Here is a 24,581-nt window from a genome sequence, read left to right on the forward strand (position 1 = left end):
ATGGCGGTCTTTGGCGGGCAAGCGAAGATGAAGACGATGGTGATGAACGTCAAAGTGAGGATGAACACCCTGCTTATCGTTGTATGCAGCTGCCTGTGTTTCACGTTCACTGGTAAGGCTAGTGTGTGAGGCATGCCGTGATTTGGTTTGGTTTGTGTGTTGTGAATGACTCACATAACTCAAATGAAAGATATAGATGTGTTTGCGTTCGATAGCTGAAATATGCTGAAAATAGGGAGGTGGAAAGGGAAAGGGAGAGAGAGAAGCAAGAGTGTTTGACTGCCTTTGACTTTGACCCTTTGACCCCACAGTGGGGTTGTAAAACAAATCGTTGCCCCGCTCAGGTCGCTGACCTCTGGAGGGTGTTGTGGTGGAGCGAGCATCCCCATCCCACTGTCCTGAACCTACCGCTACTAGTGCTTTCCTAAAGCAGTGGATCTGAAAGCTTTCCACATCAAGGACCCCACACAGCTAAAGGAGAAGCCAGACAGAAACACATGACATCTTTGTCCCAATGGACTCTGCAAAACCAAGGTGCAGCATTTTTGGAAGGAAAAAAAAAGCGAGTGGATTATCTGTAAACATTCTCTGCATTCTCATTCACAGACAAAGGAAAATAGTTGCTTTTCAGTTTAGAAAATTGGGAGACTACAGTACAGATGATCTCCCCCTTTCACCTCGGCTAGTCAACAGGTCCAGAAAAGGTTTTTTCAACCATAATGATGGAAAATTCTGCTTTGAAAATTGAAATTGTTATTTTGATAATTAGTCTCTGCCTGAGCTGGACTGAATGGCTTTGACTTTAACCCTCTGACCCCACGATGGGGGTATGAAAGCAAATATCTGCCCTGTAGCCCTACTAGCTGGTGACCTTTGTGTGTAGTGTACAAATGGGGGTTGTAGTGTCTCGGTCCCTCTGCCAGTCCTACTACCTGTGTTATTTTACTACAGTATGTCCTCAAAGATATGGGCCTACAGAAATAGAACAGGAGAGAGAGAGACAGAGAGAGAGAGAGAGAGAGAGAGAGAGAGAGAGAGACACTGAAAGTGAAGCAGAGAGGGATATCCCCACACTAAGGGTTTCTTTCCCCTATGGCCTATATGCTCTCTTATTACCCTTGGAAAAAAAGGGCCCAGACTCTCCTGCTGTGGAACATAATGAATCATATTAACGTTTCATTGTTTGATAATCAGAGTCTATTTCCGTCCCTGGTGGCGCTGGTATCCCAGACATCCCTTTGATCCCATTCCCTCGCTGCATATCGATTACATTAGCTCAGTCACCTTTGCTACCCATCGTACACCCCCAGCACGAGCACCTGCCCTGGGGACCGCTTCCTTTGCATGTCCTTTCTGTCCTTCTCTGTCTCTAGAAGTCTTTTTTGCATGATTATTATTATTATTATTATTGTTATTATTGTTGTTGTTGTTGTTATTGTTGTTGTTGTTATTATTAATGTTGTTGTTGTTGTTAATGTTTTAATTAATTAAACTTTTTTCAAATTTCTGTTATTGCGATTGCATTGGAAGGCAAACAAATCTAAAACTAAATCTTTTTCAACAAATTACAGTTCCTCAAATTGATTTCTCCAGCTCTGACACGTGTCCCCTATTTGTTCGTAGTTCAAAAGTAATAGTACCTATGCCTTTTGCTGGACGCTTTTAGATTCTCAATCAGTACCATGACATAACTGTACTGTATATATTTAGCACAGGGGGTCCCAGTGTGAATCGAACCCCTAAACACTGCAGCCTTGACTGATTGATCTACAGAGGGACAGGCCAGGGTATCACTGCAGCTTTGACTCATTGATCTACAGAGGGACAGGTCAGGGTATCACTGCAGGCTTGACTCATTGATCTACAGAGGGAGAGGTCAGGGTATCACTGCAGCTTTGACTCATTGATCTACAGAGGGACAGGTCAGGGTATCACTGCAGCTTTGACTCATTGATCTACAGAGGGACAGGTCAGGGTATAACTGCAGGCTTGACTCATTGATCTACAGAGGGACAGGTCAGGGTATCACTGCAGCTTTGACTCATTGATCTACAGAGGGACAGGTCAGGGTATCACTGCAGCTTTGACTCATTGATCTACAGAGGGACAGGTCAGGGTATCACTGCAGCTTTGACTCATTGATCTACAGAGGGACAGGTCAGGGTATCACTGCAGCCTTGACTGATTGATCTACAGAGGGACAGGTCAGGGTATCACTGCAGGCTTGACTCATTGATCTACAGAGGGACAGGTCAGGGTATCACTGCAGGCTTGACTCATTGATCTACAGAGGGACAGGTCAGGGTATCACTGCAGGCTTGGCTCATTGATCTACAGAGTACAGGTCAGGGTATCACTGCAGCTTTGACTCATTAATCTACAGAGGGACAGGTCAGGGTATCACTGCAGCTTTGACTCATTGATCTACAGAGGGACAGGTCAGGGTATCACTGCAGCTTTGACTCATTGATATACAGAGGGACAGGTCAGGGTATCACTGCAGCCTTGACTCATTGATCTACAGAGGGACAGGTCAGGGTATCACTGCAGGATTGACTCATTGATCTACAGAGGGACAGGGCAGGGTATCACTGCAGGCTTGACTCATTGATCTACAGAGGGACAGGTCAGGGTATCACTGCAGCCTTGACTCATTGATCTACAGAGGGACAGGTCAGGGTATCACTGCAGCCTTGACTCATTGATCTACAGAGGGACAGGTCAGGGTATCACTGCAGCTTTGACTCATTGATCTACAGAGGGACAGGTCAGGGTATCACTGCAGGCTTGACTCATTGATCTACAGAGGGACAGGTCAGGGTATCACTGCAGGCTTGACTCATTGATCTACAGAGAGACAGGCCAGGGTCAAATTATTGATTGATCGCTTACTCTTCTAAAGCCACCTATTTCTGAAGAAAATGGTGAAAACGACATACCCAAACTAAAATGCTTACTGTGGCTGAACCGCTAGGGTTACAGACAACTGCCTGACCTTTTCTGAAAGGTAAGACTTTGAAGTTTATGTTCCAAGTGTCAGACTCTAGAATGACTCTATTTGTTACTGACCCTGAGTAACACCAGCTCAAACACAGTGGTTGATTCTCGCCTAGAATAAAAAACACTTTTAGAGTGTAAACAGTTACCTGTGGTTGTTGTATTTATGGCTAGAAACCCAATGGAGACATAGCCACAGGCCTTACCACATCCCAACTCAAAGAAGATGAAAAAATACCAAAACATGAGTATTTGGCAGTGGTTTTTGTAGGGAGATACCTAGGCGGATTTCCAAAAAGCCATTTGAAAAAGCCATTTGAAAAAGCCAAATAATCTGAAATATTGTCTTTGTCTTTGTACAAAGACAGCTATAACTTCTGCTGTGTTGATCTGATCTGAAAAAGGAAGACATGGTTCGATGCGCAAGATTCAGCCGGTTAATTTGGTATGTAGCATGAACAGCATTGTTCAGAATTAACTACCTAATTAATCACAGATGAACAGCAAAAAATCAGAAACGTAAGGCCGGGGTTACGGTGCCATGCAAGAGGTTAATTGATTGTTGATCATTATCGACGTGTGTGTGTGTGTGTGTGTGTGTGTGTGTGTGTGTGTGTGTGTGTGTGTGTGTGTGTGTGTGTGTGTGTGTGTGTGTGTGTGTGCGCGTGCGTGTGTGTGTGGAGGCAGCTGATTAGCTTACCCTCCTTCGAGAGGCTTCATGAGAACCTCTCAATGGAAGCAAAACTCTTATCTGAGAGGCCGCGCTGGGTAGACTGGGCCCAGCTCTGGTGTCGTCACACTGAGCTGCACAGGCAGTGATGAGAAGGCCTGGGGGGATCCCTCTGCCAGATCTTTTGACTTTGTGCAGGTTGGATCTCACGCTTCTGGCGTTGGAGCTCAATCTGATGTCGCCAGCTTGTCCACTCAGTCACTCAAGCATACAAACACATTCACAAAACACAACATTTTTAAGAAACAAAAACTTATATTACAGTATCACTGCAGGCTTGACTCATTGATCTACAGAGGGACAGGTCAGGGTATCACTGGTTCAAGGCATGTTTGGCATGTTGCTTTAGGGCCTGTGTCCACCTAGCGTCTTTTTCCGACGTTAAACGCTGGAAGTACGCTGGGAAGCGCTGATCTCGGCGCACAATATAACAAGGAAGCAGTCTGAAACTAACGTTAGTTCAGTGCGGTTGCTAGCTTGATAGCTGACAGCTAACATTAGCAAACAACACACATACAGTGATTTAGCTCAACACTCACCAGAAATATTAAGTGTCTAGCCGATCTGCTCCCACAATTGAGCCTTTCTGTCTCTGTTTCGATAGTTTCTCCATATGATTAGTTGCCAGAAAAGGAGCACCCAACACCAGCGTCTTTCTGAAAAGTTAAAATATTTTCAGCTGGGAGCGGTGGGAGCGCTGGGAGTCGGGCGCACAAAAATGCCAGAGCGCTGTGAAAATAGACGCTGGACGCAGCGCACTTTCTCTAGACGTCCGTGTGCTCTCGCATACGCTCTCAGCCCATTGGAAACAACTGAAAATAGACGCCGGAGCTGATGAAAAGACGCTAGGTGGACACAGGCCCTAATATGATTCTGAGCTTTGGTCCTTTTCACTAACTCCTGATTTGCTCTTGTTTTCTTTGATTTTCCACCATTGACCCTGCTTCTTGTTCTGCATTCCTTGCACTCCTCTTTCTTTGACTTTTATTCTAAAATGATATACAGTATCCATTCTGGACTAAACACCACCTTGTCAAATGATATACAGTGTATCCATTCTGGACTAAACATCACCGTATTGTCAATGCTCAAGCTATTCAAGGTTAAACAAATACACCCTCTGATTTTTTTCTCAGGCTTGCTGTTGCACACCAAGGGAAAAAATATATCAAAAAACAATTATTGCACAAAATCTATATATTCAACCACTTTCAATGACCTATGTCTATTTATGTATATTATAATAAAAAAAAACTGCAGAGGCCTTGATCCCCTCCCCCATCAAATTCACAAACTTTCAACGGTTTCAAGGACCTGTGGGACCCCTGATTTTATCATCATTTTATGTGATTCATCAGGTCACCCTATTTTGTTCTCTTTCCATCCATCCCTCTCTCTATCATCCATCCATGCAGGTGCATCAGAGACAGAGAGGAGGCTCCACCAGAAGCTGTTTGAGAACTACAACCTGAAGGTCCGCCCAGCTCGCTCGTGGGAGGAGAGGGTGATGGTCCGAGTGGGGATGACCCTCTCCCAGCTTGTCAGCTTGGTACACACCACTATTACTCAAATGCTCTCTCTCTCTCATGCACGCACGCGCGTGCACACACACACACACACACACACACACACACACACACACACACACACACACACACACACACACACACACACACACACACACACACACACAAATCCAACACATTTTGTGTCCTTTGAACACATGGGGTAATTTATGAAGCTATCTTATGAAAGTGCTGTCCTATCCTCCTGTAATCTACATCTATCTCTCTCTCTCTCTCTCTCTCTCTCTCTCTCTCTCTCTCTCTCACACACACACACACACACACCTAGCAGCGTTGTTGGCAGTTAGCCCACGGCTGGTAAAGTTCAGCGGCATTGCGTCGTCCAATCATGCGCACCCAATTAGTTTATATGGAGCAGGATTGAAAGCAGCACTGTTATGCACAAGACACAGTATCATTCTTAATATGCGTGTGTGTGTGTGTGTGTGTGTGTCTCTCTCTCTCTCTCTCTCTGCTACAGAACGAGAAGAAGAGCGAGATGACAACCAACGTGTTCATGAATCTGGTAGACGAATGAAAACATTTATCTTCATCACCGAGCACCGCTCTGCTCCCCTGACTCCACTCTCTCTCTCTCTCTCTCGCTCTCTCTCTCTCTCGCTCTCTCTCTCTCTGCTGCTCTCTCTCTCTCTCTCTCTCTGCTGCTCTCTCCCTGTGCCCTCAAATGGACTTGTCACTTTTTATAACCACAAATTATTTCTTGTTTCATCTCTCGGCCTCTCTTTCGTCTTCGCTCGACCCCGTCCCTCGCCTTCGCTAATTAGAATTCCGAACAGCCTGAGTGTTTGTGACAGCAGTGTGTGTGTGTGTGTGTGTGTGTGTGTGTGTGTGTGTGTGTGTGTGTGTGTGTGTGTGTGCGTGTGCGTGTGCGTGTGCGTGCGTGCATGTGTGTGTGTGATAGTGGTGTGTAGATCACTGGGATTTAATTGACTTCTCAAAGACAGGAGAAACAAGGTTGTAAATGACAGAGACATCAGAGCACCGTGATAATGACTTCACCTCCTGTCTTTCTTTCTTTCTTTCTTTCTTTCTTTCTTTCTTTCTTTCTTTCTTTCTTTCTTTCTTTTTTCCTTTCTTTCTTTCTTTCTTTCAGCCCGTCCTCACAAGCAAAACGACAACATTGGTCGATTTTCAAGGGGGTTAAAATGACTGATGTTTACGAATGCGACCAAACGCGGTCGTGTGATTAAGTGCTATACGCCAGGGTCGGGAGCTGTAACCAGGAAGTGCTGGCGACCTCTAGCAGTCTCTAACATAACGACAGTCTGATATTGAAATATTTTGCTGACAAGTAGGGCAGACGGGCTCGGATTGGCGGCCGGGTGATGTCCTCGTCTTTCAACTTTCTTGTCGCAAAAAAACTCTTTTCACCTCCCAGCGTGGGCCGTATTTATCCCTAACCCAAACCACAACCCATAACCTTCACCAAGTTGTTTTATTTGCCTAAACATAACTAACATTTAAACATAACCGACGTGACGCGTTTCAAATTACCCGTGTCCCACGCGAGGCGTCTCACCTGCACGCACACGTTTCGCTCATATATGTTGTTTTTGGAGTCATTAGAAATCTACTTATTCTGTTGTTTCGGTTAGAGGATGTGTTGTTTCATTATATTTCCCTTATATTCTTTCTGTTCTCTTTCTGTATATGTCCCTTTCCCTCCTCCCCCCTCCCTCCCTCCCTTCCCTCCATCCTTCGTAGGCATGGACAGACTACAGGTTGTCGTGGAACCCAGAGGAATATGACAAGATTGACGTTTTGAGGATTCCTCCCAACAAAGTGTGGCGACCCGACATCTACCTCATCAACAAGTGAGCTTCCTGTCCTCCAGCCTTCAGCCATGCGTTATCTCGAATCGCACATAGGCTCCGCAATAACCACGCCCTGTGCCCGCCTACGCAGCAGTCAAGCGCCGGGATTGGCCAGGTGCCCATGCTCACAAACACTGCAGGTCTCGCAGCCCAGCGATTTTATTAACCAACTGAATAGCTCTTGAGAGCGGACAGCGATGTCATGCTCTTGAGAGCGGACATTGAAATGAATTATGGTCACAAACTGAATGGGTGAATTGGGTGGGAAGTGAAAATGGCTAATTTATGTAGTCTATTCAAAGCAGACCTTCAAAACAGGAAACCCAGAGATATTACTCTTGGGGTTGAGGCAGGTTGATGGGATTTTCTCACAGGGCTTTCTGAGGAGAAAGATCATTATTGGCTCAAATATCAGATTAAGACGAGATGAAAAAAGTTGCGCTATAAGAACAATCTAACTGTGTTAGTTTTGCTAAGAAGTTTTGATGGAGAAAAATTAGTTAAAACATTGTTAATTTACCCTTTTACCGAAATCATGTGGGCAGCAGCACGCCGAGCTGCATGCAGGCTGAGGCCTTGTCAGTGTGCTTCTAGCGCACCTGGAGCTTGTCAATAAATCATCGTCCCATTGGCTCACGTGAGCATGGGCGCCTGGCCAATCCCGGCGGCTTGACTGCTGCGTAGGCGGGCACAGGGCGTGGTTATTGCGGAGCCTATGTGCGATTCGAAATAACGCTTCAGCCATCCACACCATCCATCACTCCCTGTCCTCCAGTCACACAGTGCTTCACACCTTCAGCCATCCACACCATCCATCATAAGTGGATTCACCAATCTGATAGTTCCTATGAAGTTCCCAAAAAGAACAAGATGTTTCAGAGATGTTTAGAGATACTGTATGTTCTAAGTAAGTAAGTATACAAAAACTGGCCAAAAATATATACTGTACCTACATCATTCAGTATGGATAACGTTCACTAAAGACGTAAAAAAAACATTCTACTCAGCACTGGCCTGATTGGCCTGATGGGGACACTAGTAACTGACTTGGGGTGAAGCATCTTATAACTGATTGGCCCAAACGTTGGCTGCAAACTTCCTGAATTTTCGGTCACAATTCTCTCTCTCTCTCTCTCTCTCTCTCTCTCTCTCTCTCTCTCCACACAGTAATGATGGCCAGTTTGACGTGGCTCTGTATGTCAACGTCTTGGTTTACAGTGATGGGACGGTCTACTGGCTTCCCCCAGCCATCTACCGCAGCAGCTGCTCTTTAGAGGTCACCACACCGCTACTGTCTCTGATGACAAGCTTGTATCTCCAGGGGGGAAAAATACACATTTCTAAATATCCTCGAGAAGTGATTTAGCAACTCGTACTCATGGTTGCAGCTCAAGTGAGGCTTCTCCATCCCCACAGGTGTCGTACTTCCCATTTGACTGGCAGAATTGCAGCATGGTGTTCCGCTCCTACACCTACGATGCATCTGAGGTGGAGCTGCAGTACTTCCTGGATGAGGAAGGCCAAGAGATCCAGGAGATTGTCATAGATGAGAATGCTTTCACTGGTTGGTGTCTTGAGTAACACCGTCCACTTCCTATAGGCTTTAGTTGGTGTGTCTAGCTTTGCATCGGTCTGTATAGACGTTTTAACTTGACATCGTAAACATTCTAAATTGCCCCTAGCTTACTTCCTGTTGCAGTGTTTGCTAACAAAATAGCAGACAGGAAATAAGCTAGGTTTCAAGCTGTTCCCTAGCAACACAATTCCAAGAAAACCGTCTATAGGTGGCTTCTCACGTACAATCAAGTACAATCATTTGCTTTGTATAACTCTACTTTACTTCAGAATTCTTTTTTTTTAAGCGTTGATTTCTGTTCTATCTAAAAAAAAAAAAAGAATATATCACTTAGATAAGTTTCGTACCACTTGCTATGATGTACACCATGAATGTTTGTCCTATGTCAGCCTAACAAGGTGGGTAACGGGAATTGTTTGTATGTATGTATGTATGTATGTATGTATGTATGTATGCATGTATGCATGTATGTATGTATGTATGTATGTATGTAATGTATGTATGTATGTATGTATCCTTGTTGAGGAGAAGACAGCTTGTTCTTCTCCTTCACTTCTAATGACACCTTTCCTTCAGATCCCGATGCTCCGTTTCACTCTTGTTTCCCCGTCACCTTGTGCGTCTCCACAGAGAACGGGGAGTGGAACATCTGCCACAAGCCCAGCAGGAAGAACGTCAAGGAGGACCTGTACGAGGACATCACCTTTTACCTCATCATAGAGAGGAAGCCGCTGTTCTACATCATCAACATCATCATGCCCTGCATCCTCACCAGCGTGCTGGCCATATTCGTCTTCTACCTGCCTCCCGGAGCAGGTCAGGACATCTCACATGTTGTGACATCATGAGTAGAAGACTTGGGGAATGTTAAGTCATTTGGTGGTAAATCAATCCTTATCTAAGATCGGTTGTGTCATGTCATGACATTGGACAATGGCTGTGTCCAACAGTTTAATAATGTATGAAGCCTATTTGCCGGATTATGTTGCCTGGGTCCAGACCTTCGAATCCACGCACTCCACTCCAGTTGACTGCTTCTTGTCTGACATCGGGACAATGACACAGCAGTCTCTCATGTTGAAATTTTTTTCTGGCTAATGACCGCCGAGGGGGACTAATGATTATCCAATCAGCACCAATAAATGGTGCAACGGGCGGGACTAACGAACGCGTTGTCAAGCTGTCAAGTGCCAGGCCTAACAACAATGGCGACATAATATAATGGCGTATACTGTATATGAATGCTTATAGACGAGAGAAACGCTGCTATCGAGGCTGTTCTAAATGGATTAAAAGTACCAATTATTTTGAAATCAGAACGGCACTCTGCTGCTCTGCATTCAAAGGCCAAATGTTTTTTTATGGCGTTCTCTCCACTGGATTATATTCAGGCGGACATGTTTTTGGTCTCTAGTGTAAGGGGGTCCGGTTCTCAAAATAGGATCAAGCTTGTGTCTAACTGAACCAGACCCGCTACAACAATAACAGAATGGCTTTGCACAGGAATTATCATACCAGAAGTCAAACAAACGGGAGTGCTTACCTGGGACAGGTTGGGGCGATGTCAGATAGACAGCCTTGGCTTTAATGGATAGCCCAGTCTGTGGTGTGGAGACTAGCTACAGGCAGCCTCCGCTCATAAGACGCTATTGAAAAATAAGTATCACACACCCATACGTGAAAACAGAGGGAAGAGTCTCTAGGGCACAGCAGTGACAGAGTATCCATGGCTGGCTTCGTTTAGCACTGGGAGAGAGCTGGCAGCGGAAATGCCACGTCATATAAAACTACCATAAGCCACTCCCACTTCCCATCTAATAACCTTTTACAAAGCCGTAAATTGCAATATCATGAATCACTCGACAAAGTAAACAAGGGGGTCTCTGACAATCACATATAAATCACATATCACATATCAACCTGTGACACTAGGGATTGGTTAGGGAAAGTCAAATCGCCCTCGGGGATTTCCCCCCACGGAAATCGCTTAGCGTGGAGGCAATGTCAGACTGAAGAAGGGAAGGAAGTGTAACGAGTCGACAATTCAGTTGATATCAGGCTACATTTATGTGTTTCACAAAGTGCGCTGTCAGCTGAAATCACAAATCAGCATCAAACAGTAACCAGCAGTGGAATAATGTCTGCTAGGCTATCGCTTTCTAAACTGTCCCTGTTGTCTCCAGGAGAAAAGATGACCCTCTCCATCTCTGTCCTCATCACGCTGACCGTCTTCATGCTCCTGCTGGCTGACAAGGTCCCCGAAACCTCCCTGGGCATCCCCATCATCGTCAACTACGTCATGTTCACCATGATCCTGGTCACCTTCTCTGTCATCCTCGGTGTGGTGGTGCTGAACCTGCACCACCGCACCCCCAGCACCCACATCATGCCAGCCTGGGTTCGCAAGGTGAGGCTGTTTTGGACCCTTCCCCCTTGTTTTTCTCCCCAATTGTACTTGGCCAATTCCCCCATTCTGTCCCGGTCGTTGCTCCACCCCCTCTGCCGATCTGGGGAGAGTTGTAGACTAGCACATGCTTCCTCAGATACATGTGAAGTTGCCAGCCGCTTCTTTTCAGCTGACAGCGAGGAACCACAAACCAGCATCAAACAGGGAAATCTACCCCTGCACTACCCGGGTACCCAGGCTGGGGTTGTTTAATCTGTAGATGTTTTGGGAAGTGTGGGACAAGGCAGAGAGCGGCCTATCTGTTTGTCATTGCTGTTGTAGGCATTTTCAGGCCGTGCATCCATCCCAGGCTATTTCATTATTCACCCTGACTTACTGTATGAACTTTAACCTCCCAGGTATTCATCCAGTTCCTGCCCAAATACATCGGCATGGAGAGGCCAGTCCCAGAGGAGCCTGTGGTGGAGGCGGAGCCCAGTGACGACACGCCCCTCCGCTCTGGAGGGGCGTGTCACTCCATCGACGGGTGGCGGCCTGGCGGAGAGTACTTCTTCCGCAAGATCAACCCGGATCTGGTCCTACCCTGGAAAGGCAGGTACTGTAAGACCACACTCGTTATTTACCTTGAATCTTGCCAGAAACATGGTTCACTCCTTTGATGGGGGTAAGCAAGGTGTCTATACAAGGCATGGATTGAAAGTAGTCCAGTCACTTGAAAAGTGGTCTAGTTAGAATAGAGAGAGTGAGAGATCCCTCCTCCATGACACCTGAACGAACAGTGTGAAGTGGCCAGTTGCTTAAAAAAATGCATTATGTTCATCTGGGTAAAATGAAGAATGTACAGAGAACTATGTGTCCAGCACACCAATTATATGGAAATGTCCAAAACAAACAGCTATGGTATTTTTCTGCGGATGAGCCACTGCTATCTGGACTACAAATTATACTTTACATATTGCCGCTGTCTGGTGAAAACCTCACAAATCCAATTTTGGTGAATTCCATATTTTGACTCATCTGGTCCTCAACAGAAAATTCTACAAACCTTTGGTTTATGAAACCCTTTCAAACCCAAAAGGTTTCTCTTAGTTCCTGAAGAAAGTTGACATTTTGGAGATAAGATTTTTCACAAGAAAGGTGAAATTCAATAAAGGTCCTAGCAGAGATTGTACAGTGCAGTTAGTCATATCCTCAAGAGGAAGATTGAATAGCTGCTTAATCTGACTTAATTTGGAGAGTCTGTTAACATGTAGAAATCTGCTGAGCAAGAGTCATAAAGCGATGTAGAAAAAACAGTTCCACCGCAGCAACCCTGATTGGATCAGACGGAATTATTGAGAGAAATGAAGTGCCAAAGACTGACAGTGCACCGTATTACCTGTCAAGACTGTCGGAAATCATAAACCTGAAATGATGACTATCGCAATCATCCATCCTGATTCAAGCACTCTCTAGGCCACGATGTGCTGAGCCTGAGGTTGTACCATGGAGAAAGTTATTTCTATAGTGTTAATAATAAGAGCCCGCCATGGCATGAATCTTCTTTGTAGTCTGAGCCAAAATGTAAATGATGTGTCTGCTGCTGCCAGACTTGCTATTACACTAAAGTACACAGTGTGCTAGACTTGCCAGCCGGCGTCACCACGGGGGCTCGGAGAATGTACCGTGCAGCGATGTGCCGTTTGTTGACTCTCCTATACTGTAACCTTGTTTAATCAGGCAGCAACGTGCAAGCTACCGTGATCGACAACAAATATGACAGGATGTTTGTGGGCCGACACAGATTGGGATGATCAATGAGAATTCAGAATAAAAAATCTGCTGCTCAGGTGTCGAAACTGAAATGAAACTGTAAAGTGAATTAAAAGATGAATTAGCTGGTCTGATAACAGATCTCACTGCTATGATAAGGCGAGGGGTTGGGCTCGCGGCGCACAATTGCGGCGATACTTATTGCTAGTTGGATTTCTAGTTGATTGTGTTTTGTTTTTGTACGTTTTCAACGTCAACTTTATTATGTCCCCGAGGGGCAATTGGTTTTGCAGCAAGAACAGTACATAAAAGGACATCACATACTCTACAATAACCCATTGATACCTGATGCAGCATTTGCGTGTATATCCCTCATTTGTGTGTGTATCCCTTTAAGAGCGCGAACCGTGTCATATGCGGTTCGCGTCTTAAAGGGATACACACACAAATGCTGCATCAGGTATCAATGGGATAAGGGGGAGGGAGGTGACCTGAATCCAGTACTGAAACAACTACACTAGTACACTACATTGGTGTCCAACCTTCACAGAGTGCAATGTCACAGCAGCAATAACAACTAAAACATTATAAGACAGATAAAATAGACAGTACAGGAATGTGACCATATTACAGGGGTAAATTATGCTACAACTTTAGCCTTGTGAGTAGCCAGATGACTCACTAGCTCCTCCCCTGGCCAGTATTCAGAATAGAAATGGCTGTGGGGGTGGAGTGTTTGTTGTAGCTATTACTTTAATAGGGGGTAATGTGTACGTGGAGCCAGAAGGCAAGAGCTGTCAGATAGGATGTCTCTGGGCTGTGTGTTGAACAGCTCAGACAGCATACTCTGCTGGACTCCTATTATCTGCTGGACTCCTACTGCTCACTGTCACCATCTTAGATAGTGAGTTTCTGGCCTTGATGCTGAGGTGCCCGTACCAGCAGATTACTGACAACATAACAACACACTCAATGTAAGATCTGTCAAATACCTTTTTTCTACCGAAAACCAATTTCCCCACGGGGACAATAAAGTACCTACCTACCTACCTACCTACCATAGGATTTACATTTTTGTATCTTGTTTGTCTGCAACTTTGTGCAGATTTGCCTTGGCCAGGTCTCCCCTGTAGATATTGCATGCCAATCAAACAGTTGTCCAGTATTGTGTTGTAGTTTTTCTTGGATTTCCTGTTGACGGCAGTGGACTCAGTGGTTAGCGTTCGTGTTTCCTCTGGGTGCTCCGGTTTCCTCCCACCATCAAAGGCATGTTGGGGTTAATACTCCTGTCAGTGCCCCTGACCAAGGCACTGGCAAAAGTACTGGAGTTGGTCCCCGGGCACTGCACTGCGGCTGCCCACTGCGGCTGCCCACTGCTCCTAGTTCTAGGATGCTTCCTAGTAGAGGATGGGTCAAATGCAGAGGATTAATTTGCCTAAAGGGAAAATAAAGAATAACTCAACTTGATGCAGTTGGAGTTTCTGTAGGTGGCGCTCTTTCCTTTATCTGTTCAGCCACGGTGGCTATGACTGCTCATGCTACAGTAACCGCGCAGTTCTTCCTCTGGTTCCTCCAAACAAACCAAAAATGAAGCGCTTCACTTTGCACGGCAGGGAATGTTACCGGGAAAGACCTACCACACACGCTTTCAAGAAATCGTTTGAATCACTATTGTGCTGTATCAATCAATTAATCTCGGCCTACAGGACAATGACATGGATTATTACTTTAAATCGAATGGTCTCAGCAAGTCTAGTCCCCAGGCCCTCTCTGTCTCCATCCAGCCCATTCAGCGATGATAAACACCTTTTGACGGCTTCACTCTGTGGGCCGGGGCTAATCTGCCAGTGCCGCACCCCAGCCTTGCCACCCGGGCCCACGGCTTCACAAACGGGCCCGCGGGCCCCCCCAGAGACGCAGTGGTGGGCATCTCTCATCCCGTTCCAACGGCATCAGATTCAGCCCCAGCTAAGCCCCGCGCCCCCGTCCACAGTCGCCAGCCCCTAAGCCTCTGTTTGGTTTGGGCATTAGGGGTTAATCCCAGGGGGATCGGAGCAGGAGGGGGGGGATCGAGGGATGGATGGTCGCCGAGTGGAAGGGAAGACCGGCGCTGAGTGATCGGGCCAGAGGAGGACTTTGCCCTTTTTTTGACGTGGAGGAGAGATGGCGGCCGCGCCTCGAGGCACCGCTGTCCAACTCCATGTAATCTGCCACTTTTCATTCTCTCTCTATCTGATCATCCATCCCCCCCCCCGCCCCCGTTAATCTGTCAGAGAGCTCGTTAGAAGCCAGGTGCTGCCCTTTACGAGAATTGCGCTCGTGTAACGGTGTCGCTCGTGTGAACGTGTGTGTGTATCTGGCATGTGTAGAAGCCGGGGCGCACGCTATATCTGTGTCGCTGCCGCCGCACGTCTCCCGTGCGTGAGTGTCGGCGAGAATTCAATTATCATTCTGTTTCCATTCCATTTATGAGTGCACATAGTCTACGAGGGGGACGCAAGCGTACATATCTATATTGTGAGTGTCACGGTGAGAGGGGCTCCATCTGTCTGCGGTAATGGATAGAAGCCGTGGAATGCGGACGGCATGCGGCGTGCACAACACCGCATAGCTGGGCCGTGAGCCGTGGGCACACGCGCGCGCTGTGGGCGTGCACACACACACACCCACACACGCACGCACGCACGCACGCACGCACACACACACACACAGACACACACTCCACCCTGTCTTCCAGAGCTCCCGGACGCTCCCCCATTTTTATTGTCCAATAGGGCATCTGTTGTCACGGTCTCTCCCCGTCTCCGTGACCCTGATAACATATCATGCTCCTTCTCTGACGCCTCGCCCTCACTGGTGCCAGGGCCCCTGCACATAATATACACTACACTACACACACACACACACACACACACACACACACACACACACACACACGCACACGCACACGCACACATGCACACACACACACACACACGCTACATACATGCATGCAGCCATGTAATTGTAGGTGCCAATCTGACAGGTGCATTGGGGTGCCAAGCCGCAAGCCTTCACGAGGTGATACATGATGTGTACCATGGTGCTTAGTGCGCTCGCTCGTTCTCTCTCTGTCTCTCTCTCTCTCTGTGTGTCTCTCTGTGTCTCTCTGTCTCTCTCTCTCTGTGTCTCTCTCTCTGTCTCTCTCTCCCTCTCTGACTCTCTCTCTCTGACTCTGTCGTTCTCTGCCTCTCTCATCTTTTCTCTCCCTCAATAATCTCAATAGTTCTGTGAGCATGCAACAATAATGATTAATGACAACAGTAACAAATGAACTAACATGTGAAGGCAATAAAAATTAAATGATGATAAAATAGCACCATTAACAGAAAAGGATCTGGTGATAGAGAAAGAAAACGGCTGCAGTTTCACTACTGTACAACACTATGATGCTATGCTAACAATACAGGCATACAGCAATAGCAATGTTATTCCCTGTAGTCTGTATAGCAATAGCAACGCAAATTGCTTCGTAGGGCTTGCGTGCGCAATCTGTACATGCTCCATTATGTATGGCTGAGGAACAGGACAGGTGTGGTAAAGGACATGCACCTCCTCTAACGCGCCCCATACCGTCCTAGGTCCTACACACACACACACACACACACACACACACACGCACGCACGCACGCACACACACACACACACACACATGCACGCGCACGCACACACACACACACACACAGTCACACGCACACACACACACACACACGCACACACACACCCTCCACCATAAACCAGCATCCGCTGGCAAATAACTTTCCCCTGCAGCACAGAGAGAGACCCGACCGATGTCCAGCGGATGTTGCAGGACATCCAAGCCTTCATGACACTCTTAGTTATAGTACAGTATGCATGTACAGTAACGTGACATTGGGCTGAAGGGTACACACACACGTGCCACTGGCATGCAGTCTATTCACTATAGATGCCATATATACAGCCTCGTTAGCAATGTTGATGGACGAATCATGCTATAAGGCTAAACCTAAACGATTGTCATAAGTAGACTAGTGTTCAGACATAGAGCCATCAGTAGATATAATACAGCCATTACCATACAGTAGATATAATGGTCAACCACCCTGTGACAGCATTTACTGACTGTGTCAGAATCACGATATCTGGTTTATTATGAGCTGGGAGTTGGGGGATTTAGAATGACAATTATTTTGAATTCTGCCTCCAATATCTTTAAAAAAAATTGCACAGACTTAAAACAACTTTCATTTCATGATCAATCAGATATGCTATTATATCTGAATGCAGCTATCCTGATAGTATTCACTTTTCATGTATTTCTAATGATTTATATATATATTTTTTCAGTTAAACACAATTTCATAATTAAAAGTCCCACTACAGTAGCACAATGGTGGTCACAGTACTAGATCCTGATTTGCAATCAATTCAATTGATATTAACCAGCAAGACCCGTTGTGATGTGTTAAGTGGAGATCATCTGAATCCTGAAAGAAAGAAAAAATCCGCTACCGTCTAAATAATTTTGCTAGCTTTGAGACCTGATCAAATATCGTCATTGATACAGATTCTATAATGACTTCCTGTAGGGACAGAAATGTTCGAGCAACATTGCCACACCAGCCCGGTGACCACATGCTGCTGTCATTCCTGCCAGTACAGCTGAAAAAACACATCACAGGCTCCAGTGCAAAACCTAAACACAACCAATAAGCCATGTATACAACAGTGAAATGTGTAGAATGCATTAGACTCACAGGAAGTGAGGGGCGGTGGGGCGCACTGGGCCGTGGTATAGCTGGCAGTCGACAGTTAACACCCTGTTTATGTGTTTGGTTCACCCTGGGTGACTGTGTCGTACGGCCAGGCGTGAGGTTAGCATGACCCCACCTGCTCAAATTGAACACTAAAGTGGAGAGTCACGGAGGTAGCGTTCCATCCTGTCACTGAATGGGCTGATTTGAGCAGTTGAGACGTGCATGCAAACACTGCACTAAAGTTAGATCTATCATGGCGTTAAAGCATCACAGATAATTTCTCTGAACTCCTGATGGACAGTCTGATATCTGTGTCGGGAGCTGTTGACGGACCGTCGTGATTGGCCGCTACTCTAAATGTGAGGTTAAGGGTCAACGGGCTCATCCATAATAGCGGAGACAAAACTCTGGCGGTTTCCACACTGTAAGAAAGCAGAGAGTGACTATGTTTACATGCAAAACAATATTCCGGTTTTTGCCTTTATTCCAAAAAAGACAATACTCCGACCAAGGTATAGCTAATGAAAAGTAATATTCCACTAATATCTCCATTTACATGCAGCGGCGCATACTCCAATTACTGTAGCGTAAAACGTCCTCCAGACATACTGTACGTCTAACTGCTACGTTCATTCATCCATCCATTTATACTCATCTTAATCTGCCCCCCGATGGCTATTACGTCGGTGCATGAACATACAGTACCTACACACCTACAAACAACTCATTTAGCTCAACGAGCCAGCTGGCTACCTAGCTGTCTCTTTTCCTATTCTTTTCACCAGCATCATCTGGTCCATTTGAGGAGCTTGCCACTGAAAAGTTCAGCGATGTGATATATTTCTGGATATTTATATTATCCAGAAACCTGTTGATATCCAAGTCTTTCATAATGGTTAAACGTGTGTTCCTCCTTCCAACCGGAAATCTGGTCTTTCCTTTTGGGCAAGCATCTCTGGCTAGTTGTTTTTTTACAATGCTGGCCGTGGCGTGAAGAGGCAAGAATGGCAAGTGTGTCACAACTGTGGTTAAAAAAAAAACCCAGATTGAGACGTGTCCTGCATTCCCAATGCACTGTATACAGTACATGTCCAAAGAATCCTACTAAAACCTGAATAATATTGGCAGATCCCACATGTCTTTGGAAATTTCAAAAAAGGCCAAGTTTGGAAAATCCATCCGGAATTGAGCCTATTTACATGACCAAAATCTAATTTGGAATATTGTCATTTTCGGAATAATAATGGAATATTAGTGTGCATGTAAACGTACTCGATGAGAACCTCTCCTCCTACCCATCCATACATTTCGGTGTATGGAACAGCTGTGCGGAGCCAAAATGGAGGGGGTCAAAAGTCACGGCGTCGCAAAATGTTGACCCAACGCTGCCGCCAATGTCATCTGTGTGCGTCAGGAGAGAGCCCTACCGCCCGCCTGGTATCTACCGCCCGCCTGGTCAGCTGGGTGACTTCTACGAGGAGATGGATACTCTCCTCTCCCTGTACCCCGAGGATGGCTCGCCACTCATCCTCTTGGGGGATTTTAACGTCACAGGGGCTATAGTTCATTCTTCTTTTTTCATTAGTTTTTTCTCATCGTTTGACCTCTTTCTCTCTTCTTCTCCTCCCACTCACAAGGCTGGAAACCAGCTTGACCTTATCTTCTCCCGATCCTGTCGCACATCTAACCTCACTGTCACTCCGCTTCCGGTTTCCGATCACCACTTCATAACCTTCTCCCTTCCCATCTCCCTCCCCACCCCCCTCCCTGCTCCCACTCATACCATCACCACCCGGCGAAACCTACTCTCCCTCTCACCCACTGCCCTCTGTTCTGTTGTCCTCTCCACCCTTCCCTCTATTGAGCAGTTTTCTACTCTCTCCACCAGTGAGGCCTCTTCCACCCTCCTCTCCTCCCTCTCCTCCGCTCTCGACTCTCTCTGTCCCCTCATCACTAAACCTGCCAGATCATCCCCCCCTGCTCCTTGGCTGTCCGAGGCTCTGAGGTCCAACAGGACTGAGCTTCGGGCAGCTGAGCGAAAATGGAAAAAAACTCATCACCCCACTGACCTGTCTGCCTATCACCTCATCCTCTCAAACTTCACTGCTACTGTCTCATCTGCTAAGTCTTCCTTTTATATCTCTTTAATCCAGTCATCAGCCTCCAACCCTAGTAAATTGTTTTCCACCTTCTCCTCTCTGCTTAACCCCCCACCTCCTCCCCCCCCCTCCTCCCTCACTGCCGATGATTTTATGTCTTTCTTCACCAGAAAGATAGATGTCATTCGCTCTTCTTTCCCCCCCCCAGTCATTAACAACAGTCCTTTTGTCACCACACCTCACTCTCTGACTCCTCCCACCGGACTTGCCTCCTTCTCTCCCCTCTCCCCAGAAGATGTTCTCAAACTTGTCATATCCAACCGTGCCACTTCCTGTCCCCTGGATCCTATCCCCTCCTCTCTACTCCAAGCCATCTCCACAGACATTTCTCCTTTCCTCACTGTCTTCATCAACTCATCCCTGTCCTCTGGTACTGTGCCGGTTTCCCTCAAGACTGCCAGACTCACGCCACTACTCAAAAAACCCTCTCTCGACCCCACTATCACCCACAACTACCGTCCCGTCTCCCTTCTTTCTTTCTTATCCAAGACTCTAGAACGCGCCGTTTCCGACCAACTCTCAAACTACCTCACCCTGAACGATCTACTTGACCCTCTACAATCTGGTTTTAAGCAACGACACTCCACCGAGACAGCCCTCCTTTCAGTCACCCACGCCCTTCATACTGCCAAAGCCTCATCCCTTTCTTCTGTCCTTGTTCTTTTAGATTTGTCTGCAGCCTTTGACACTGTAAATCACCATATACTTCTCACCACTCTCTCCGACCTGGGCATTTCTGGATCTGCACTCTCTTGGTTTACATCCTATCTCTCCGACCGCTCACATCAGGTACAATGGCGAGGATCACTATCCAGACCTTCCATTCTCAACACGGGTGTCCCCCAGGGCTCAGTCCTGGGCCCTTTTCTTTTCCTCTTGTACATTAGATCTCTAGGCACTGTAATATCTTCTCACGGCTTCCAATATCATTGTTATGCAGATGACACACAACTTTTTCTTTCTTTCCCCCCCTCTGACACCAGCATAGAAGCACGCCTGTCATTATGCCTCAAAGACATCGTATCTTGGATGTCTGCCCACCATCTCAAACTGAACCCCGACAAAACTGAGCTCCTCTTTCTCCCCGCAAAAGACTGTCCTCTCACTGACCTCACAATCACCATTGAAAACACTACTGTATTGCCCTCTGAAACTGTAAAAAACCTGGGAGTAATTCTCGATAGCCAGCTATCCAGCTCCGCCTTCATTGCAGCTACTGCCCGTGCCTGTAGATTCTCTATGTATAACATCCGTAGGATTCGGTCCTCTCTCACAAATGAGGCAACTCAACTCCTGGTCCAGGCACTTGTTCTCTCCCGCCTGGACTATTGTAATGTTCTGTTGGCAGGGCTACCTGCATCTGCCATCCGACCTCTTCAGCTTATCCAAAATGCTGCAGTGCGTCTGGTGTTTAACCTACCCAAGTTCTCTCATATCACTCCCCTCTTCCGTAAACTACACTGGCTTCCCATTCTTGCTCGCATCAAATTCAAGACACTGGTGCTGGCCTACAGGGCAGTCCACAGGACAGCCCCGGTATACCTACAATCTATGGTTAGGTTCCAACCACTGCATAGCTCCCTCCGCTCCTCCACCCGCCCTGATCGTCTCGCCCCTCCATTGCTGCGCGGACTCAGGGGTCGTGCATCTCGATCGCGTCTCTTTGACTACCTGGCGCCACAATGGTGGAATGAGCTCCCCCGTTTGGTCAGTTCGGCCGAGTCGCTGCCGATTTTTCGGCGTAGACTAAAGACTCACCTGTTCAGAATCTACCTCGACCCTTCTGGAATTGACGTTTCATAAGTGCGATTTTTATTGTCTGCCTTTTTGTGCCACTTTGTGTTGCTTGCTATGTTTTCTTTTTAACTCTATAATTGATGTTGCCTATACTGTAATTAATTTGAATTTGTTGTATTTTGTTGTAAGTCGCTTTGGATAAAGGCGTCTGCTAAATGAAATAAAGTAAAGAGCCGCTGTCACTCAGGGCCCTGCAGGGCTGCAGAGGGGGGCGGGGCCTACTGCAGTACTGCCAGTCATTGGCTAGAGGGGACACAAGGACACATAGCTTAGCAGAGACACCGGCATGCGAGGAAAGGGACTAATGAAGAAGAAGCACACCTTGGTCTATACTGTATGTCCTCCACTAGACAGCTAATGTCAGTGATGGTACAAGCAAAGGGTAGCTATGCCAGTTATTCATAACCCACGAAACATCAATCCAAACTTATGACGTGTTTGTGAAGGGTGATGATGATGCATTTTACAACTGCTTTCTGTGGCCATGTGTGAGTAGCTTCACTTTGGATTTACGCGAGATCATGAGATCATGAGATCACGATCACGCGACAAATCCATCTTGCCACGCTCCAATCTATTGGTTGGAATCTGAACCACCAGTGGTTCACACACCAATCAGCATCCAGAGGCAGGCAGCGACGGGCGGGCTTGAGGTGTGATGGCAGCGAGAGCGAGCCCGTGAAAGACAGATGGTTCATCCAATCACCTGCTGCCAGGTATTCTTTGAGAGTTCCTGCCCTTTGAAAAGGTTCCCTGACGACTCATTCCCAGCTGGTTATGTGAAAACAAACCATCTGGCAGTGTCAGGTTATAAGCAGCCTACGGTAGTTAGTTAGCATGACATTTTTTCATTTTCAGTGTCATTCATTTTTTATATAATAAAATCTCGAGTTGATTTGCATTTTAGGGAAGTTGAAATGATAGTGATTTGTGACCGTAGAGCGGTGCACCAGGTAATGCAACATCTCTTCTCTCTAGTGATGAGTATTACGCTAAATGTTTAAATATGTCACTTGGAAGAAGTCCAGCAACACCCTTCATAAGGATATTATAAGTTGTGATTTATGTTTCAAATAAGATGTTAAGACTCCAATCGACTTCCCAGTTTCCATGCCTTCCATTTCTCTTATTCAGCATCCTTCCCTCTCACTTCTTTTCTTCAATTCTCTGCCTATGTGTCTCTCCCTTTGTTTCTCTCTCTCTCTCCCTCTCCCCATCCCTCTCTCTCTCTCTCCCTTTCCCCTCTCTCCCTCCCTCCCTTGCCCCCCTCTCTCTCTCCCTCCCCCCTCTCTCTCTGTCTGTGTAAGGAGCGAGAGCCCGGTGCAGCTCCACAGGCACTTCGACACTGACAGCTACTGTCTGATCCTGCCTCCCAACCTGAAGTCGGCCATTGCTGCTGTCACATACATGGCTGAGCAGCTGAAGAGGCAGGACACGGACGACACGGTGAGAGCGTGCACACGCAACACGAGGGATACGCGCACGCACACACGCAATGACACACACACACACACACACACACACACACACACACACACACACACACACACACACACACACCCTCACCCTCTGTCAAGCAGATTGTTCTTCAGCCAGTCTATTCTGAAGTTACTCAGAATAGTGTTGTGCATCTCCATCACTGAGGATATGATACGATTCGCCCCTATTTTATACGATTTTATTCAACACAATGTGATTCAGCGCGATGCAAAAGAATAATGCTATACAATTCAATATCGTACACAGTGAGTTTGCTTTTATTTCGTAAGCAGCAAATCATAGATTTACTGGGGGGAAAAAGTGACATTTTTACTTTACATTTGTTTCTCTGCAACACAGTAAGCATCGCATTTACAATACGCTGTTTCTTTAAAGGCATCTATCTACCAATATACTTTAAATCTGATTTTCCCCATGCAAAGAAGTTAGAAACGATGCGACGCAAGTTCATCCCAAATTGTATTCGATGCAGACTTTTCTAACCTGTGCCATCGCATCTTGAACTTTAACGCCGGTGCACCGATGCGAATCGGTGAATCTTACCAACCCCAGCCCCAGCATGTTCATGTCATTGCGTTCAGCACTCTCTTGACTCAGCGTGTGTGTGTGTGTGTGTGTGTGTGTGTGTGTGTGTGTGCGCACGTGCGTGCATGCGTGTGTGTCCGTCCGTCCGTGTCCGTGTGTGCCCTGCAGATGACAGGAGACTGGCAGTACATAGCCCTGGTGCTGGACCGGCTCTTCCTCTGGTTGTTTGTCATCATCACCACCCTGGGCACCCTGGCCATGTTCTTGGACGCCAGCTTCAACTATACGCCCGATGAACCCTTCCCTTAGAGGCTGACACGGACATACACACACACACACACACACACACACACACACACACACACACACACACACACACACACACACACACACACACACACACACACACACACATACCAGACCTGGGTAGTTCTTTGCATTTGTTGTAGCATACGGTACGTGGTGTGTGGACAATTCAAATAAATAGTGCCAAGTAAGTTCTTCATGACACCAATGTCATTTCAAACGTCTTTTCTGGAGTTTTTCATTGTTGGCTGAAATAAATCCTGGAAAGTATTTGCAAATCCTGCTCGACCCTAGTTGCACACACACACACGCGCGCGCACACGCACACAGTTGAAGCTCGATGTATTTTGTGGTCGTCACTTTTACTCTTCGGTACTCTTAAGAGATTACCAAATCTGACTTTCCATATTTTCCATATATTCCATATTTCTATCGTCAGTCTCAGAAGTGTTTTGTAAGTTCAGTATGCCAAGACAGCCCACCATATAGACAACATGTACACAGTCTTTACCCACAGGTCACATGAGAACAGAATCCACTATGTAGATGGTAAACGGTGATTAAGGGACTTGTGCCCACAGGTTTATGGTTCTGCATTACTTTTGTGTACATCATCGTGTATTTAATGCATTGTGATCTTGTTTATTTGAATGT

The 24,581-nt window shown here is 46.5% G+C and overlaps 1 protein-coding gene across 1 annotated transcript; it reads left to right on the top strand.

Annotated features, from left to right (window-relative positions):
* Nucleotides 1-23,930, top strand: chrnb1l (cholinergic receptor, nicotinic, beta 1 (muscle) like; the record flags this gene model as incomplete). Its single annotated transcript, XM_083640131.1, has 11 exons — nt 1-112; nt 5,143-5,276; nt 5,774-5,818; nt 7,018-7,127; nt 8,295-8,403; nt 8,544-8,691; nt 9,334-9,519; nt 10,887-11,110; nt 11,509-11,705; nt 22,904-23,042; nt 23,790-23,930. 11 exons carry the CDS (start codon nt 1-3, stop codon nt 23,928-23,930), a joined length of 1,545 nt encoding a protein of 514 aa, XP_083496257.1.
* Nucleotides 23,931-24,581: the final 651 nt, after the last annotated feature.

Source organism: Poromitra crassiceps, assembly GCF_964638095.1.
Source record: "Poromitra crassiceps genome assembly, chromosome: 7".
Lineage (NCBI taxonomy): Eukaryota > Metazoa > Chordata > Actinopteri > Beryciformes > Melamphaidae > Poromitra > Poromitra crassiceps.